The sequence below is a fragment of the Podarcis bocagei genome (genome assembly GCF_964188305.1).
Source record: "Podarcis bocagei genome assembly, chromosome: 8".
Taxonomy (NCBI): domain Eukaryota; kingdom Metazoa; phylum Chordata; class Lepidosauria; order Squamata; family Lacertidae; genus Podarcis; species Podarcis bocagei.
The window spans coordinates 62,706,254-62,725,631 of NC_138133.1; the positions used below are offsets into that span (position 1 = coordinate 62,706,254).

General features: G+C 47.6%; 1 protein-coding gene and 1 long non-coding RNA gene across 2 annotated transcripts in view; both read left to right on the forward strand.

The window, feature by feature from the left end:
* The window catches only part of LOC308593159, a 350,716-nt gene extending 332,750 nt beyond the window's left edge, over nt 1-17,966 (forward strand). Inside the window, exon 2 of the long non-coding RNA XR_014010797.1 lies at nt 16,277-17,966. This is a non-coding gene — a long non-coding RNA (uncharacterized lncRNA). The remainder of the gene's footprint in view (nt 1-16,276) is intronic.
* LOC308593067 (fatty acid-binding protein 5-like) lies at nt 2,895-14,841 on the forward strand. The gene is made up of 4 exons (XM_081205294.1): nt 2,895-3,053; nt 9,903-10,075; nt 14,324-14,428; nt 14,582-14,841. The coding sequence occupies exons 1-4, from the start codon at nt 2,975-2,977 to the stop codon at nt 14,630-14,632; spliced, it is 408 nt and encodes a 135-aa protein (XP_081061420.1). The 5' UTR covers nt 2,895-2,974; the 3' UTR covers nt 14,633-14,841.
* Nucleotides 17,967-19,378: the final 1,412 nt, after the last annotated feature.

The window sequence follows — 19,378 nt, forward strand, 5'->3', positions numbered from 1 at the left end:
CAAGTTAAGTACTTGTACGCTTTTGACTTAAGCACCCTGATAGGGCTACTCCCCTAGTAAACAGAGGAACTAACGCTGGATGGGGGAAGTACAGTAAAGAGTGTTTACAGTGAACAAATACCATGCGGATGGCTATAGGCTGAGAATTTTGCATAATCAGTACACAGAAAGAGCCCTGCTGGATAAGGGAGCATTCAGATGTGGGGAATATTGTGTTAGTTATTCCTGATAAGGAGAGCACTCGTGTCACATTTTCCAGCGTTCCTTTCACACTGCAGCGCCTGCTGTGTTATAAGAATGGTGGCTTTTTGAGCAATGCACCGGCATGTCATGCTAAATTTCATTCTTATCAGGAAGTGTGGTGTGACACAGCACTACTTCCCCACCCATGCTTCTGTTCCCCCATGAAAACTGTGCAAAATAACTGTATGTCGGTATACAGCCCCAAATTTCATCACTTTACTACCACGATTTTCCATGTTAAGGGAGCTGCAAACTGATTTATTTATTTTTAATTAACAAAGAGCATGGAAATCTATCATGCCATCTATTCCAGTAAAAAGTCTGGAAGTGGCTTTTTTATGCTGTGTAAAAGCTCAAATAAAATGCAGAAATTAACAGTTAGGGAAACGAACCGTCATGTGAATGCAGACCAAGGGTCCATCTAGCCTAGTATCCTGCCTCAGACAATGGCCAGTAAGATGGTCTGGGGAGTCCACAGGAAGACCCGAAGGCAATGCCTTTCCTGTTTCCCCCACCCCTGGCAGGCCTAGTTCCATTTCCAACACATCTAAAGTGGTGACTATGGCAACATCTTTCCATATAGGTTCCATATATCCATTACAAGACATGAGGGAAAAGCACATCCTTCTCTCCATCTTTTCTTTAATCCAGTGATGGGACAAACTAAAAAGAATGTCCCTGCAGTGGCGTAGTATGGGGGTGCAGGGGGGGGCCGGCCGCACCGGGCGCAACATCTGGGGGTTAGGGTTAGGGGGTGCAAATCCACAGGTTAGGGGGCGCAAATTACTTGCCTTGCCCCGGGTGCTGACAACCCACGCTACGCCACTGTTTCCCTGGATAGTCATTGGAAGGCTCATTACTCAGAAACACATAAGAATAAAAGGTGGCTGCATTGGTAATCATGAGACAAACTCCCAAAGGTTGCAGTAGGGCAGCAGTAAAGGTAAAGGATCCCTGGGCAGTTAAGTCCAGTCAAAGGCGACTATGGGGTTGAGGTGCTCATCTCGCTTTCAGACCAAGAAAGCCTGCGTTTGACAAAAGCTTTCTGGGTCATGTGGCCAGCATGACTAAACCGCTTCTGGTGCAATGGAACACCATGATGGAAACCAGAGCGCACGGAAACGCCGTTTACCTTCCCTCCGCAGTAGTACCTATTTATATACTTGCACTGGCATGGTTTCAAACTGCTAGGCTGGCAGGAGCTGGGACAGTGTAACGGGAGCTCACCCCGTCATGAGGATTTCAACCACCGACCTTCCGATTGGCAAACCCAAGAGGCTCAGCGGTTTAGACCATCAGTGTCCCTGGGGCAGCACTATCAGGACCAACTAAAAATGTCACATTGTCAGGGCAGTGTAGTGGTTAGAATGCTGGACGGGGGAAACCTGGGAGGGGAAAAACAGGAAGGAAGGAAGGAAGGAAGGAAGGAAGGAAGGAAGGAAGGAAGGAAGGAAGGAGTACTTAGGCTATGTCTCTTGGGACAGGTTAGCTGAGCTCCTGAGCAAGCGCCCCATGCCCTGCCTGCCCTCTTCGCCCCTCGGCCCCGTCTGCCTCCGCCCCCGACTGTATCAGGACCCCCGCCTCCTCCCCACCTGCTCCCTCGCCAGCCAGCCAGCGAGCCGCGCGCCCTAGCCGGAGAGCCCCGGCCGTCCCCGTCGCGCAATCGGCTGGATCTCCCTTCAGCAGGCCGTGCTCACAACTCGGCCCAGGGACCCCCCAGCAGCGGATCTCCGGCCCAGCTGAAGAATCCGGCAACAAGCCCCCTCCTCCCCAATCGCTCCGCCGAAATACGCTCCAAAACCCCCCAGATAGGCCGCCGGCCGCCAAGTCTCGTGGCGCCCTGAGCGAGGGTCTCTCCCCAACACCGCCACCTCGAACTGCGTTCTCCCGGCTACCCGAGCGAACCAGCGGCAGGACCCCGGTATGGGCCCCCCCAATATTTTTTATAAGTCGGCGCCCCTGAAGGAGGAACCCTAAAGTTCAGCTTGAGCTGCTTGGAGGACAAGTGGGGTGCAAATGCAACAGTCAAGGAACAAAACCAGAAAGGAGTTGAGGCAATGGCGGCGTGGGCGTTCAACGCGGTCCTGAGGGAGTTGCTGGGCTGAGGAGACTTGCCCTGCCCGCCCCCGCAGACACGTGCCCGGGCCCCCCTGCAGCTGCCCAGAGCTGGAAAGGCGCTCCACGCCGCCCCCTGCGCACAATGCTCCTCCACCTGAGGGGACCCTCCTAAGGAGAGGCGTCACCCCACTGTGGCTTTGGGGGTGGCGAGTCCTTCAGGGCGGTTTGCGAGTAGCCTTGGCGCGCGGGGGTTGCTGCTGGAGACCGGCTTCTGGCGCGCGCCATCCGGGCACCGCGCTGTGCAGCGAGACGAGGGTGAGATAAACGCAAGTAGAGGCGTCCGGCGTCCCGGCTTCCCCGCCGCGGGTTGCCTCGCGGTCACGAAGGCCTCGCCCCGCAGCGAGAGAGCTGAAGCACTGGACCCTCCGCCTCGCGCCCTTGGGCCGCGCAGCCCAATCATTCGGCGAGGAGCTGGAGCGCATCGCCGGCAGCGTCCTCGCGGTTGGGAGCCGGCACCCGTGACGTCAGCCCTCCCGATTGGTCCCCTGGCGGCAGCACATGCTCAGGACATCTATATAAAGACGTCCCCGGCCTCCCCCCTCCCCTGCAGCCGCTCTTCCCAAAGCCTCTCTCTTGGTCGTCAGACGGGACAGCTCCATCCAAACGCAGCGCAATGGCGAACCCAGAGGCTTTCTTGGGCAGGTGGCGCTTGGTCTCCAGCGACGGCTTTGATGAGTATATGAAGCAGTTGGGTAAGGAGCAGGGAATGGATGGGGAGAACTGGCGGGGGGGGGGGAAGGGGAGTAAGAATTTAAGGGGATTCCGTTTAAAATGATGAGGATATTTTATGACAACAGAGAAGCAGAACTAGAGATTCCCTCCTTTCATTGGGCAAAACTTGGGGGAAAAGAAAGGGGGCGGAAGGGCAGATAGTAGGATTGAAAAGTAAGCCAATCCATAAATGAGTTGGGCAAATCCTATCACAAGAACAGTAGTGCTAGTAGTGTGTGCATTTTTATTTTTACATCCAAGATGCTGACTGAAACCTTGCTATTTACATGGACGCAGCCCTCCTGGATGCAGTGACTTTGTGCATCTGTAATAAATAAATGTAGCATTGCAACCAAAAGCTTTTTTTAACAACACCCCCCCCCCAAAGCACTGCTTAAATAGTGGCATATTCTTTAAAATGGCTGCTTTGGATTAAGTGAATTACTTTAAAGTTCTTCTCTATGATTTGTGTAAGGGGAGCAGTGTCTGTGTGATGCACATTTTGTGCACTGCAATTCTTTGGGTTTTGTGAATTGTCATGCCTTTCTTGTATTTGTCATACTGGAGTAGACACAGCCCTATTTCTTTCTACTATGTGCACATGTGGTGTGTCTGGCTTGATTAGGAGTGGAGGATTATGAAGAGGGAACAGGAATTAATTTTTCCTTTCCTGGAAGCACATATCTGTCTCTCCTGTGGGGAGCTGGGATTAGGAGCTTTTGTGTGTCTCATTTTCTCAGCTCCTGAGAGGCTGAATGCTCTGTCCAAGGTCTGCGGAGGCATTCTCAGCCTTGCCTTTTAGTAACAGGCACACAAATACAAATGGATATTGTTTCAAACATGATATTGAGCTGCAGTGTGTGGTGTGTGTGTGTGTGTGTGTGTGTGTACATATACCAAACCATCTGCTTAAAACAACATATGAAAAACTCGGAGTGGGGTGGGGGGACAGAAGAATAGCTGGGGGCAATGGAAGGAGAGGGAGATCTCTCATATAAGCAGAATGGCACTTTCCCAGGGATTTCACCTGAGTCAGAAAGGAGGGCATATGGCAGAAACCTTCAGAACTCCTGTAACACAGCTTACACTTCTTATTACAATGCATTTGGACATTGCTGGTGCAAGAAGAAACCATACAGTGGGGATGAAAGCTCATTATAACAGAATATGATGATCTTAATGAAATTTAATTTGATTTTCTTTTTTTAAACAAGCCGGTCATTCTTGCAATTATATAGTATTGTTTTTATGATATTTAATGTTGTGCACTGCCTTGATCTTTTATGTGAAATCTAAATGTTTGGCTTTGGTTGTCTCACTGCACGGACTGGAAAAAATGCCAGGATGAGCAAACTTCCTGTGACCGTGCACAGGAGGATAAAATGTACCACAGTGATCTCATATTCAGTATTATTACTTTACCAGACAAATTGAACGGAACACTAACCTAATTAGGGGTGAATAGTTTGGGGCTGCATTGATAGATCTGCCAAGTTAGTGTGTTTAGAGTCTCCAGCTGAGGCTGAAACTGGAAAGAATAACAGATATCTGAATTAACATCCGGCTGTTATGTTAGAACCTTTCTTCTTTCTATCCTTGTGGATTAATTTCACTAAAATGCAATCTAAGTCCACAGATGACTCTTGAATAGGGCTGTGTATATTCTGTTCTAAACTCAGTGTTAGTGTCCAAGCTTTTGCAGAACAAGCAGAATCCTGTGATCCATTTAAACGATGCAGATGAAACACAACTTACTTGTATTTACACATTGTATGTAAAAATAATATTCAGCTTCTGATCTTCCTGGGTAGTGGCAAAGAGTTATGAACAGTGCATAAATCCCATTCCTAACCTGTATGGCACCCCATATCTATTTCTGCATCCTTAAGGACTAGATCCTTGCTTTTTGAAGATGTAAATGTAATTGCACAAGAAAGAATAGGGGAAATGTATCACTGGGGCACGATGTGGCTTGTTTGGGGAATTGTTAAGCACGGGTGTGTTGCATTTGGCTTGTGGAGCTGCAGTTGACAGGCCTGAACTAGCCTCACAGTTGACACACTCGTTATTTCACACATGGGGTTAACTGGGTTCTTGTGCCCAGTGAATGGAGACAATCATGATGTTAGTCCATTATATACTCTAGTTGGCATGGGGCTGTTATGCACTACATTGAATCTAAAGAGCATTCCAAATGTTTTGGTCTTTCAGCGTCAGCCCAGGAGATAGAGAGGCCCCCTTCGATATACTAGTAGTGTCTGGGGGAGAGAGAGAGTATGTGTGCGTGGATTTGCTGCACCTCTTGATTTCTCATTGCCCATTTACTCGGTTCATGAAGGTTTGCTGACTGTTGAAAAGCATTGTGCTTTGAGTTACCATACAACCTTTCTGTGATGTTATCAATGAAGGTTGCATCCATAAAGTGGTGAATAAGCATGTGTAAAGCAGCCTTTATAGTCTTTGCAGTAAAGGCTTAAGGATTACAGTACTGGTGCAGGAAACCTTTTATTTCTCTGTTCTGGGCTCAGTTCACCTAATGGTTCCTGCTAGCAGAAGCTCAATGCAATAACTTCCACTAGTGCAATGCAGTCCACTCCCCTCTTGTGGTCTCCCAGTTTGGCTCAGGAGAGTCAGAAAAACCCCCAGAACAGTGTGTGGCAAGAGGAGAGGGGGATTGTTTCATGTGGTGAGCTGAAATACTTGTGGCAATGAAACAATTGCCATGACACTACAATGAATTATCCCACTTAACATGAATTGAGTCTTAAAATGCACAACAATAATCTAGATGAGGTCCAAGTCTATCTCCAGAGAATGGAAATGTGAGCTCTGCAGTTTGGCTATCCACTCATTAAGAGAATACAAGCTTCTCCTTAATGATCATACAGTGGTACCTCGCAAGACGAACGCCTCGCAAGACGGAAAACCCGCTAGACGAAAGGGTTTTCCGTTTTGGAGGTGCTTCGCAAGACGAATTTCCCTATGGGCTTGCTTCGCAAGACGACAGCCCATAGGGAAATATCCGGGACAGCGGGGAAGTGCAGCGCGTCTTCCCCACTGTCCTCGGACCTCCTCCGAAGCCGGGCGGGGGGGAGGGAACACCCGCCCCCGCCGCCCGGCTTCGGAACGGTGCTCCGAAGCCGGGCGGGGGGGAGGGAACACCCACCCCCGCCGCCCGGCCTCGGAACGGTGCTCCGAAGCCGGGCGGGGGGGAGGGAACACCCGCCCCCGCCGCCCGGCTTCGGAACGGTGCTCTGAAGCCGGGCGGCGGGGAGGGAACACCCGCCCCCACCGCCCGGCTTCGGAACGCTGCTCCGAAGCCGGGCGGTGGGGCGGGAACACCTTCTGAAGGCGGGCAGGGGGCGAAAGTCTTTGCTCCCCCCTGCCTGCCTGTCCCGGAGGGCTTTTGAAGGCAGGCGGGGGGAGCAAAGACTTTCGCCCCCCGCCCGCCTTCAGAAGAGGTCCAGGACCTCTTCTGAAGGCTGGCGGGGGGCAAAAGTCTTTGTCCCCCCTGCCTGCCTTCCCAGGGGCTTTTAAATCGCCCCGGACAGCGGAGAAGTCCTCCGCTGTCCCAGGGCGATTTTTAAATGCCGCCCGCCAGCATTTTAAGATCGCCTGGACAGGGGAGAAGTCCTCCGCTGTCCCGGGGTTTTTTAAAATGCTGGGGGTGGGAAGAAAAGCCCTTGTGTCCCCCCCCCCAGCCTTCAGAAGAGGTCCGGGGACAGACTGTCCCCGGACCTGGTCTGAAGGCGGTTTCCCTAGGAACGCATTAATTGATTTTCAATGCATTCCTATGGGAAACCGTGCATCGCAAGACGAAAAACTCGCAAGACGAAAAACTCGCAAGACGAAGAGACTTGCGGAACGAATTACCGTATTTTTTGGACAATTGGACGCACCGGTCCATAGGACGCACCTAGATTGGGGGGGGGGAATAAAGGCAAAAAAAAAATTATCCCCCCCCCAGGCGCGGGGCTGGGGCGGGGAAGCCCGAGCTTCCCCCTCCCCCAGAACGGGACCCAGAGCCATGCCGAAGCTGCGCGCAGCTTTGGCATCGCTCTGGGAGCTTGCGGGGCTGGGGGAGGAGGAAGCCTTCCGCCAGCCTCCAAACCATGTTGGGAGACAGCGGGATGGCGCGCTGCGCCTCTCCCGCTGTCCCCCGAGTTTGCGGGGCTGGGCCAGCCTTTTAACCAAGTCGGGGGACAGCGGGAAGGGCGCGCTGCGCCCCTGCCGCTGTCTCCCGAGTTTGCGGGGCTGGCGACGGGGAGGAGCAGGCTTCTCCCCCCGCCAGCCTTCTAACCAAGTCGGGGGACAGCGGCAAAGGCGCGCTGCCCCCTGCCGCTGTCTCCCGAGTTTGCGGGGCTGGCGACTGGGAGGAGCAGGCTTCTCCCCCCGCCAGCCTTCTAGCCAAGTCGGGGAACAGCGGGAAAGGCGCGCTGCGCCTCTCCCGCTGTCCCCCGAGTTTGCGGGGCTGGCGACGGGGAGGAGCAGGCTTCTCCCCCCGCCAGCCTTCTAGCCAAGTCGGGGGACAGCGGGAAAGGTGCGCTGCGCCTCTCCCGCTGTCTCCCGAGTTTGCGGGGCTGGCGACGGGGAGGAGCAGGCTCCCCCCCCTGCCAGCCTTCTAACCAAGTCGGGGGACAGCGGGAATGGCGCGCTGCGCCTCTCCCGCTGTCTCCCGAGTTTGCGGGGCTGGCGACGGGGAGGAGCAGGCTCCCCCCCCCAGCCTTCTAACCAAGTTGGGGGACAGCGGGAAGGGCGCGCTGAAGCCTGGAGGTTGTGGGGCTGGTGGGGGGGAGAAGCATGCTTGCTTCTCCCACCCCCAGCCTCCAGATCAGGTCGGGGAATAGCGGGATGGCGGAGCGCCGCCATCCCGCTATTCCCCGACCTGATCTGGAGGTTGTGGGGCTGGGGGGGGGAGAAGCAGGCTTGCTTCTCCCACCCCCAGCCTCCAGATTAGGTCGGGGAATAGCGGGATGGCGGAGCGCTGCCATCCCGCTATTCCCCGACCTGATCTGGAGGTTGTGGGGCTGGGGGGGGGGAGAAGCAGGCTTGCTTCTCCCACCCCCAGCCTCCAGATCAGGTCGGGGAATAGCGGGATGGCGGAGCGCTGCCATCCCGCTATTCCCCGACCTGATCTGGAGGTTGTGGGGCTGGGGGGGGGGAGAAGCAGCCTTGCTGCTCCCCCCGCCAGCCTCCAGATCAGGTCGGGGAATAGCGGGATGGCGGCGCTTCGCCATCCCCCTATCCCCTGAGCTTGTGGGGCTGGGGGGGGAGAAGCAGGCTTGCTTCTCCCAGCCTCCAGATCAAGTCGGGGAATAGCGGGATGGCGGAGCGCTGCCATCCCGCTATTCCCCGACCTGATCTGGAGGTTGTGGGGATGTGGGGGGGGGAGAAGCAGGCTTGCTTCTCCCCCCGCCAGCCTCCAGATCAGGTCGGGGAATAGCGGGATGGCGGCGCTTCGCCATCCCCCTATCCCCCGAGCTTGTGGGGCTGGGGGGGGGAGAAGCAGGCTTGCTTCTCCCACCCCCAGCCTCCAGATCAGGTCGGGGAATAGCGGGATGGCGGAGCGCTGCCATCCCGCTATTCCCCGACCTGATCTGGTGGTTGTGGGGATGTGGGGGGGGGGAGAAGCAGATCTCCAGATCAGGTTGGGGAATAGCGGGATGGCGGCGCTTCGCCATCCCCCTATCCCCCGAGCTTGTGGGGCTGGGGGGGGGAGAAGCAGGCTTGCTTCTCCCCCCGCCAGCCTCCAGATCAGGTCGGGGAATAGCGGGGTGGCGGCTCTGCGCCTCCCCGCTGTCCCCAGCTTTTGGGTGCAGGCTGCTGCCCGCAAGCCTTGCGAGCCTGCGGGACATCCCGCCGGGCTTGCAAGACTTGGGATAGCTTCCTGAAGCCTGGAGAGCGCGAGGGGTCCGTGCGCACCGACCCCTCTCGCTCTCCAGGCTTCAGCAAAAGCCTGCATTCGCACCATAGGACGCACACACATTTCCCCTTCATTTTTGGAGGGGAAAAAGTGCGTCCTATAGTGCGAAAAATACGGTAATTTCGTCTTGCGAGGCACCACTGTATGTCCTGCAAACTGTTATTGCTGCTGTTGTTATATTCCTGGTGATTTCAGTAGTTAGGCTAAAGCAGTGAGGGAGAAGCTGGGCTCCTTCAGATATTGCATTGCAGGGGGTTGGACTAGATTAACCTTAGGGTCCCTTCCAACTCAACAGTTCTGTGATTCTATATTTCCAGACTGCAACTCCATCATCCCTAACCATTGGTCATGCTGGCTGGGGCTGATGGAAGCTGAAGTCCAGTGACATCTGGAAGGTCACACTTTCCACCCCAGTGGCCTACATGAATGACTGTATTTGTAAACATAGTGTTCTGGGTTGTTGTTGTTTACTTCTCTCCAGAAAGTCTCAGATAGATAGCACTGGAGGAGGAGCAAGGTGAGAGTTGTGACATGACACAATTTATTTCTAATTTTTCTGCAGAGCAATGGGTACTTTTTTGCCTGATTTCATTGATTTCCCTTTCTAAATGCCAATGTGATATAATTTAATTATTTGTATCTGGGGCAGAAGTCATTTGGTAATATGCTGAAGTCTTACAAAAAGACCTGTTACTCCTGTAAGGCAGAACGAAAGTGGAGTAGTTATAATAAGCTTCTGATTAACCTGAGATGCTTCAACACTTCAGCTGAGTCACTGGAGTTCTCCTTCCCCACGCTGGGTAATTTAAACAGTTAGGTAATCTTTTGTGTGTATGTGTGTTATTGCATAATGACTCTGCTTGGCTGAACCAATCTGACAGGTCCCTTGCCTTTCTCTTTTCTGCAGGTGTGGGCATGGCCATGAGGAAGATGGGGAGCATGGCAAAGCCAGACGTTATCATCACTAAAGATGGAGACACATTCCATGTGAAAACAGAAAGCACATTCAAAACATCAGAATTCAGTTTCAAATTGGGCGAGAAGTTCAATGAGGAGACGCTAGATGGCCGAAAAACTCAGGTAAATGAAGCGATCGTCCAGAGAGGGCATGTACTGAACAGTCACATGTTCACACTGCTCACAAGTACAACCCGTCTCTTCACATGTGCACATTTATGTGTGAAAGCGTGTGTGTTTGTTGCTTTGTACAGCTCGGCCGTTGGGTACACAGGTCACATACTGTACTTTGTTGAACATTCACAGTCACTAACTGTACACGTGTTTAGCCACACACATTGGACCTGCGTTGAATATAGCATGTGAACACCTCTACAGGAAGAAGCTGATGCAACTCCCTGAACTCTTCTGATTTCTGTTAGGTGAACAAGTTACTCCCATCAATGCGTGTTGTAACACTGAATGATACCAATCACTGTGGTTCAAGTGGTGCACAGTTGCATCACTGCTGAGGTAAATTTCCTCATGAATCAGCATGGTATTGCGTTTGGTTTGTCAGTCATTGCCTTTGGTTCCTGTAGTACTGTTTGGGAATTTTTTGCTTCTGTTGTAGATTAGCCACAGTTAATGATGCAAACTCATCTTGGGGGAATGCTGGAAGTGTGTGAGCTTTCTGTGGTTATTTGCCTTCTCTTCCTTTTTTCTTTTGTGTACCTCGCCCTTCAAACCTGTTCTCAGAACAACTTACAAAGTTTCAAGATAAAGCAAAAAAATCCAGCCGCAAACATAAAGTAGCAATTTGAAAATAATAACCAAACTAACAGTAGTTTCCTGTACATGTCTGCCCAGATGTAGGCCCCGCTGGGGCTTACTCCCAGGTAAGTAGATACAGGATTGGAACCTTACCTTTGAAAATCAAAAAAGTATTTGATACCTAAAATGGCATCAAGCTAGGTGAGCCTGGCATCAAGCCTCCCCGTGAAGGGATGTGCAGTGTAGTGGTTAGAGTGTCAGACCAGGCCTGGAAGTCTAGAGTTCCCGCTTAGCAATGAAGAGGATCACTGGGTGACCTTGGGCCAGTCACTGCCTAACCTACCTCACAGGGCTCTTGTGGGGATTAAAATTTGGGGAGAACTATGTGCACCACATTGAGTTCATTGGAGGTGGACTATAAGTGCAATGAATAAATAAACAGTTCCAGAGTCAGGATGCCACAACTGAGAAGGCCTTTCTGTGGTAAGAGGGATAACTGCCAAATGGCAAAGGCAGGTTTGTGCTGCAGAACTTAACTATAGGCAGTCACATGTGGACACAGGCAGGTAGGCTAGTCCTAAACCATGGAAGGGCTTTCAGGGTCAAAATTAGCCAAAACTGAGCACCACAAGCAGGTAAAGAGCCCCACAAAGACAACAAGAGAGTGAAAGCTAGATCAACACACTTAACAAAACCCTAAACTGTGGCAAATCTTAATTACAGTTGGATGAACCAAGCCATCTTCATAAACTATGTTTTGAAGATGGATTGTTTCTGCTAACCTATAGCTAAGATTATCTGCAGCTTAATTGTGTTTGGATGATATGCTAAACAGTGGTTAATATCAAATAAAAGCAATTAAACAATCTATGGCCTTTCAAGCTGGGGGGGGGCATGTTTCTCAGCTGAAGTAGTACAATCCCTACTAAAATGTCAAAGCAAGCTGGATTTGTTTCCTAATGGATTCAAATGGCTACCTGCAACTTTTTACTGTTCTTAGTGCAGCTCCTTTTTAATTTTGGGAAATCCATGCAATCTTAATGATGGTCCCATTTTGTAAATTCTGGTAGCAAAAGAACGTGTTGCAATGGAATAGTGGGATTTGATTCATATCTGCACACCTCAGAACAGTCAGGTCAAAAGCCCTGCCTGAATGATTCATTGGCTTTTTCTTGGGAGTGTCATGTCTGTGGTTAAGGCTAAGGAGCTCTCCCTTTTGGATGCCTGCCAGCTGATGATCCCTTCAGTAGGCTTCTTCACCAAACAGGTACAACAAGTTCCTGGAGCTCTTTTCATGGCCATATGCGTTAAGGTGTCACGTTGTGTGATTTCTGACAAGCCTCTTGCTTCTGCACATTTTGGAGCATGGGAATTCCCCTCAGAGTACAGTAACAGGAGCATAATCTTATGCAAATAACCTATAAGAATAATGGTGATTTGCCAGGACCTTTCCTTAATCTCCAATTGCAATACTACAATTACAGTATCGTCTCCCAAACTGGTTTTGCACATCCCTTTGTGAAAGTGCTACGTGAAAGGGGATTCCAGGAGACAGTCTTAATTGCATGTTGCATCCTACAAAGCTTTTTACCGTATGCAAGCCACCACACAGCCCACTCTGTTACAGTGGTACCTCAGTTCTCAAATGAAATCCATTCCAGAAGCCAGTTCGGCTTCTAAAACATTAAAAAACCAAGGGGGAGGTTTCCATTGGTTGCAAGAGCGTCTTGCACTCAGCAGAAGCCATGTCGCATGTTCGGGTTCCAAAAAAACCTTAGAAAACAGAAGCATTTACTTCTGGGATTTCGGCGTTCGGGAACCGAGGTTCCACTGTACTGCTTATTTAAAGCAAGAGAAAAGGGGGCAAAAATATTCCTCTCCCAGACCCATGGGACATTGAGACTATAAATAGTATGATCCTCTGAGGGGTCTTTTTCATTAGGCAAAGTAAGGAATGTGTCAAATTTGGGGGTTCTTAAGGGTGGCAAAGTAGGAGGCACTGACTTCATTCACATGTCATGGTAAGCCAAACTTTGACACTGGGAGTGCATGAATGTGCACAGCATCCAGACAAGACCTTGTGTAGCCACTTTGCTCCTTCCCAGTTTCTTTTCCTTCTTCACTTCACTAAGCCAAAGTTTCTCTTAGTATGTTGTCCGAACCCAGCTTTCTCCTTGCTAACCACAGTTTAGTGTACGAGTAACAGAGACTGCCAAGGAGCATAGTGGCTGTGAGTTCCTTTCTGGGAGCCAGCACATTCACATGGTGTTGCTAAGCCATAGTTTGACTTACTGTGTCGTGCAAACCAGGTAATGGACTAGTCTTTCTCAACTGGGAAGGTCCATTGAAATGATTAGAAGTTGTGCAAGCATTTCATTTAACATGTCTGTCAGGCATCATTTTCATTTTCTGCCTGGAGGACAAAACTAGGCGTGTCCTGATCCTTCTTGGCAGTATCAAACTTCAGACAAAAATTTACAGAGAAAAGTACATGACAGCATAGAGAATCCACGTTTCATTCTTTATTTTCCACAGACTCTTCAGTCTAAAAGTTACTGCTTTTTAGTTGTCTGCAGAATTAGAATTTGTGCAAATGCCTGTGTTTCTGATAGCTATTTATTGTTCTTGCCTTCATGGGAGAAATAACTGGTCAGCCATTGGGGTAGGGGTTTCTTGGATGAAGGCAGCGCTTCAGCTTTCTGGAGAATTTGTGTTGAGGAATTTGGAGTGGGTGGGGATCTGGCGGGTGGGCATATTGTTTTTTTAAAAAAGATACATAAAGTGGGAGAACTCTAGGGTTCCTGGACATGCTTAATTTGGCATGTGTATATATAATAGTTGAATTTTATCTCCTTTGTTTTGGTAAGACACTTTCCACACCCAGTTATAAATCTGGCAAAGCAGGAGCATGATAATTTCCCCTTTGGTGCATAGGCCTATGCTGAACGTAATCCGACTATCAGACTATCCATGTAACGCCATGCCCTCTGCAAAATATCTTATCACTCAGACAAAATGGTAATCTCTGTTCACCTTCTTTAATTAAAGGGGCAAGTACTTCTCTGGTAGCATTTGCATGAGTTTACTCCTTAGGACGAAACTAGACATAGCACCCTTTGCACAATTGCTAATTGCATTAATCACACACACACACACACACACACACACACACACACACACATATATATATATATATATATATATGTCAGTATGGGGGGCTGATTCCAGATTTGGACTCTGGCAGAGGAAAGCTTCAGGCTTTGCTGTGACCCTAATCTGGATTGGTATCCTGCACCTGCTGGCACTGGGAGAGGGCAAGCACCCATTGGAAAGAACTGTAGCTAAGGTGAAAGACTTTAACGCCTTCCTACCTGGTTCCCAATCAGGAGTTCCCTCTTCCCTCCCTGTGCTTTTATTTACTTTTGAAAAGCTATTCATGCAGTTCTAATTAAAAATATTCTAATTTCATGGACACATCACATCTAGTTTGGCCTTTAGTTATGCACACCAATGCAAGATCAGAGGCACACTAACTATTACTGCACTGTCTTGGGACAGAGCAGTTTTGAAATAAATTCACTAAGATGCTAAGTACCAGATTTCTGTATTCTTTTTCAGACCCTTATCACCTTAGATGATAATAATGTATTGACCCAGCACCAGGAGTGGGATGGCAAAGAAACCACGATAACCAGAAAGATAGTAGATGGGAAACTCATTGTGGTAAGTGGAATTTTCCCCTGATTTCCTAGCCAAAATTGTACACAATAGCTGGAATGCAACATAATTCAGGCATACTAAGTGTCTATCTACATTGCTCTATTCCCTAGTGATCTGGAGAGAGAGACTGATGAATGAACGTTCTTTGTTTTGCAGGAATGTGTCATGAATAGTGCCAAATGTACTCGCGTCTACCAGAAAGCATGAAGATGCTGGCTTCTATTTTGGATGCGGAGCTTTATGATGGACAGCTTAGTTCCAGGAACAAAGCTGATCTACACTCCATATTTCTCATCTGTATTCCTTCTTCCTGCCCCCAGGTTTTTTTTAAGCATCTTGGAAGAATCTGTACTGTACACAATTAAATTTCAAGTCCGTGATGTAACTACTGAGAGCTATTAAATTTGAAAATTTCATGAGTTTTTACTTATTTTCAAATATTTTTAATCCACTTTGCTATTAAGAAATAAATAAATATCAAACATAAAAACATAGTTCAAAAACATTTCAGAAAAGAGCAAATATCAGAAGATCAAGAAATATTTGTTGTTGTTGTTTAGTCGTTTAGTCGTGTCTGACTCTTCATGACCCCATGGACCAGAGCACACCAGGCACTTCTGTCTTCCACTGCCTCCCGCAGTTTGGTCAAACTCATGCTGGTAGCTTCGAAGACACTATCCAACCATCTCATCCTCTGTCGTCCCCTTCTCCTTGTGCCCTCCATCTTTCCCAGCATCAGGGTCTTTTCCAGGGAGCCTTCTCTTCTCATGAACTCGTGACCAAAGTATTGGAGCCTCAGCTTCAGGATCTGTCCTTCCAGTGAGCACTCAGGGCTGATTTCTTTAAGAATGGATACATTTGATCTTCTTGCAGTCCATGGGACTCTCAAGAGTCTCCTCCAGCACCATAATTCAAAAGCATCAATTCTTCGGTGATCAGCCTTCTTTATGGTCCAGCTCTCACTTCCATACATCACTACTGGATCAAGAAATATAGGATGGTAGAATCTAGTGCTGGCAATCAGCAAAACATCTGGATATAGAGGCATGTTTTCAGTAATGTTTTGGAAGCATGCTACTGTTGATTCTTCTCAATAATGGCATCCCAGAGCGTAGGTGCCACCACAGTGAAGTAGGAAATAGTAGGAATAATGCCACTGTATTGTAATTTTTAGAATTCTCCTCAGTTGAAGAAATTCTGGAAACTCTAGTTAGATTAGCTGTGAGAAGAAGTGAGTTACTAGTTAAGGTGTATTCTGTCTAGGCACATTTATAGCATGGTTTCTTTGAACTCGGTTCAACTTCTATAATACGTATGTCTTAGCAAGTGTGTTTACACATGCAGTCTTAAAGGAAAATAGCATGGCACTGGAAGACCAGAGATGGGGAGCCTACAATCCTTCAGATGTTGGGATACAACTTCCATAATCCCTGACCATTGGTTGGGTTAGCTGAGCCAATGGGAGTTGCAGTCCGAGAACATCTGCAGGGCTGTGGGTTCCTCATTCCTGTTATAGTCTGTAGAAAGTTTTCTTAGCTTCTAGACAATATATAGATAATTTCTTTCTATACTATAATTTGCCAAACTCATTTCCTTTGAAGTCATTTTTGTCCCGGGGCAGAACAAACTCTAGGTAGTAAGCTGTAACTGAAAAAGCTCACCCTAAATGAGCCTTCCCAAACTTGCTGCCTATAAATGCAACATTCCCACCTAGCACAACCAATTTTAAGGGATGGTGAGAGATGCAGTCCAACAACATTTGAATGGCACCTGACTGGGGAAGGCTGCCCTAAGTGAAATATCCATATGTCACCCTTTATATTGACTCAATGATTTTATGGGCCTCAAGAGATCCAAGAAGGATTCTAGTAAAACATCCTCTATGATGAAGCTTCATGATGAAGCTATGTTGAGGACATTGGTGTTTCAAATCTCAGCAGGTATGAACCCAAGATTCAGCATCCCCACCTTTCGCCTTCCATTCCACTCAATTCACGACGTTGTAGTTGTGAGACCCCCAAGGCTCAGCATCTAGTGCGGCGGAACCAGTTACGCTGCCCTAAATCTGCCTCTCACATGGTTCCTATAAACTGCCATTCATGGTGTCTGTGTGTCTCCAACTCCCCATCCCAGGATTCTTGTGTTCCATACCTGCCTATCTCCTTGCCTCCTTGCACTTCCTTAATATCCTTTAGCATCATCCCTGCCCCATTTTACTCTACACGTACTGTCCATAAAGAAAAGAATTGTTGTGTTCCAAGGCATTCCATCTTTTGCAAGGCACTGTTGCAAAAGATGCAAGAGACGACATAAAGCCTATATGTTGCATTCAGTTTGCCTGTGTTTTCCCCCAACCTATCGTCATGGAAGCTTTGCTGTGTGTTGGAATAACGTTTGAAGGGATAAGATGCAGCTCACAAGCTAAGACATAAGTGCCAATACTTTGTGTTGAATGTAGGTTTTGCTGGTTCTAGTGAAATAGATCACAACACTAAGTCTCAAATTCAAAACCTTCCTATGGTTTTTGAAGTGCTAAAAATATCTACCCAAATGGTATATTTGCTTCTAAATCTTCCCACTGCCGTATGGTATTATCAGATAACTGAGTCCTTTAGGAGTACTTTACACTTGTTTGACATAACTGACATACTCTTGGTAAGCTAGCAGCTGATTTGGAAAATACCTTATTTTGACATTAAATAACATTAAATAAATAAATATCCAGCTATTATAGTTATAGTTTAGGGAAACTGACCTCAACAAGTTTAAAGACAAGCTATTGCAATCCTTTGAGTAGAAATATTTGAGGGGAAGGAACTGCAAGATGGATGGGAGTCTCTTAAAAGCATGTGCTTTCTGTGCCAACTTTTAAATGTTGAAAAATTTTCTGTTCAGCCAGGCAATTAAGAACACACCCACCCACAATGGTCAATTGATGCCTATTGTTAACCTTCCCATGGTTTTTATTGTCTAGTTTTCTGTTTTATTGCTGAAAACCAATATTTTGAATGACATACTGGTATATAAAAGAAGAAGAAAAGAAAAAGTGAAACCTGCGTAACACTTAATAGACATAAATGCAACATTTTTATTTTAGGTAGGAAGAATCAGATAAACAAATATAGGACCAGTGACTCCTGTCTTGACTTGCAGTATGTATGAAATGGCTCTAGGAACAACTATTGCATTTCTTAGCACCCTTTCTTCTGATGAAAGTTGATCAGGGGCAAAAAGACATACGAGGGGACCCCCCACACATGTGTAGCACAGCTTTATGGGATGGGGAATTGGTTTCCATGAGTCTGGGTATGTGTGTCAAGAGTGCTTCAAGCAACCCAAAAGCTCAATTTACAAGGCTGTTTTATCCAAGCCAATTGGACTGTCCATCTCTAAGGGCTGATGAGTAAAGCAGATCAGTTTATTTTAGACATGCATCAATGGATTCCAGCTGCCTTGATTTATTTGTAAAGTTTTATTTATCTCTTGAGAAAGAGCTACTCTTGAAACCTGTAGGGAATAAAAGAAATAGTTTCTCTCCGCATTTACACAGCTGTTGTCTTGAGGTCCACCTTCAGCCACACACGTGGGATTGGACTACTTAAGAGTTCTGTTCAAGACCTGCATACATCCTTTAACTTTTTGGTTTAGAATTGTGCATCAATGATCACACGACTGTTTCCCTGTATTGAAAGCAATGCCTGAGATTTTCAGCTTATCAAAGCTTCAGTGTTACCTCTGAGAACAATTTTCAGCAGATGGGCATGATTCAGCTAATGCTACAGTTCATATCTTGTCAAGGAGAGATTTAGGCTGCAATCCTACACACAGTCTCCCGGGAGTAAGTCACACTGAATTTTTGAATTAAATTTTGAAAACATATACACCACTTTTCATTCATACATATATATAACTCTCAAAGTAGTTCACAACAGAAATAAATAGCAACAGTGAAGATAACCAAATAGTCCTATAATTTCAACAGCAAAAATAGAAGTGGTGTCAGAAAGCCCCCCTTAGTGCTCAGCTGATCACCATAGAAAATTCCTTCTGCAAAATGAACACCACACTCATGGGCGTAGCCAGGAATTTTGTTTGGGGGGCAGGCTTTTGTTAGGGGGGGCAGAACCTCAGATTTGTATTGATTTTGGGGGGCAGCTACCCCCCTGCCCTCCTTGGCTGTGCCCATGCCCACAGTGGAAAAACCTACTTCTAAGCAGTGCTGGATTAGCCAATAGGCTGACTAAGCACATTGTTAGGGGACCAGCAAGGCAGAAGCACCCACCATTTGAGGGTTTGCAGTGGGGAAACAATTTAACATTTGGTATTTCAAAAAAGTATCATGGGGAAAATCAGAACTCTGCTAGATTTTCTTCCCCTATATTTCTGTCCCCGCCTAAATCGGGGTGTCCTACTATAATAATAATATTATAATAATTTATTTATATCCTGCTCATCTGGCTGGGTCTCCCCAGCCACTCTGGGTGGCTGCCAACAGAATATTAAAAACACGATAAAACATCAAACATTAAAAACTTCCCTAAACTAATGTAGATCAAAATAACGCGAGGAACTCAGATCCTGCAGTGTGCTGCAATAAATCTATGTTTTGTTGTGTTTTGTTTTAAATTTTTATTTTACAGTTTAGTATTGTTTTTGTTTAGAATTACATATGAGGAGCACAATAATCTTTTTTCTGCTTCTTAGTCAGTATGTAAAAATACACACCATTGAGCATGTGCTTCAGTCCAATTCAAATCAACTGAACAAGCAGCACAATCCCATGCATGCTTACACAGATGTAAGTCTCACCGTTGACTAGAACTGGCATGTTAGTTTACTTAGAAATAGCACCTCAGGGTGTAAATTTCAGGTGCGCTTCAGTCACGTCTCAACGAATTTAGGTCGTACAATTAAAGTTGATTTGGTGCTCTTGTGCAACAATTACACACACAG

Excerpts from the sequence above, each read along its gene's own strand:
- LOC308593067 (XM_081205294.1), top strand. The coding sequence starts at position 2,975 with ATGGCGAACCCAGAGGCTTTCTTGGGCAGGTGGCGCTTGGTCTCCAGC. Across the intron at positions 3,054-9,902 it reads TGAGTATATGAAGCAGTTGG|GTGTGGGCATGGCCATGAGG; the intron begins GTAAGGAGCAGG and ends TCTTTTCTGCAG. Across the intron at positions 10,076-14,323 it reads TAGATGGCCGAAAAACTCAG|ACCCTTATCACCTTAGATGA; the intron begins GTAAATGAAGCG and ends ATTCTTTTTCAG.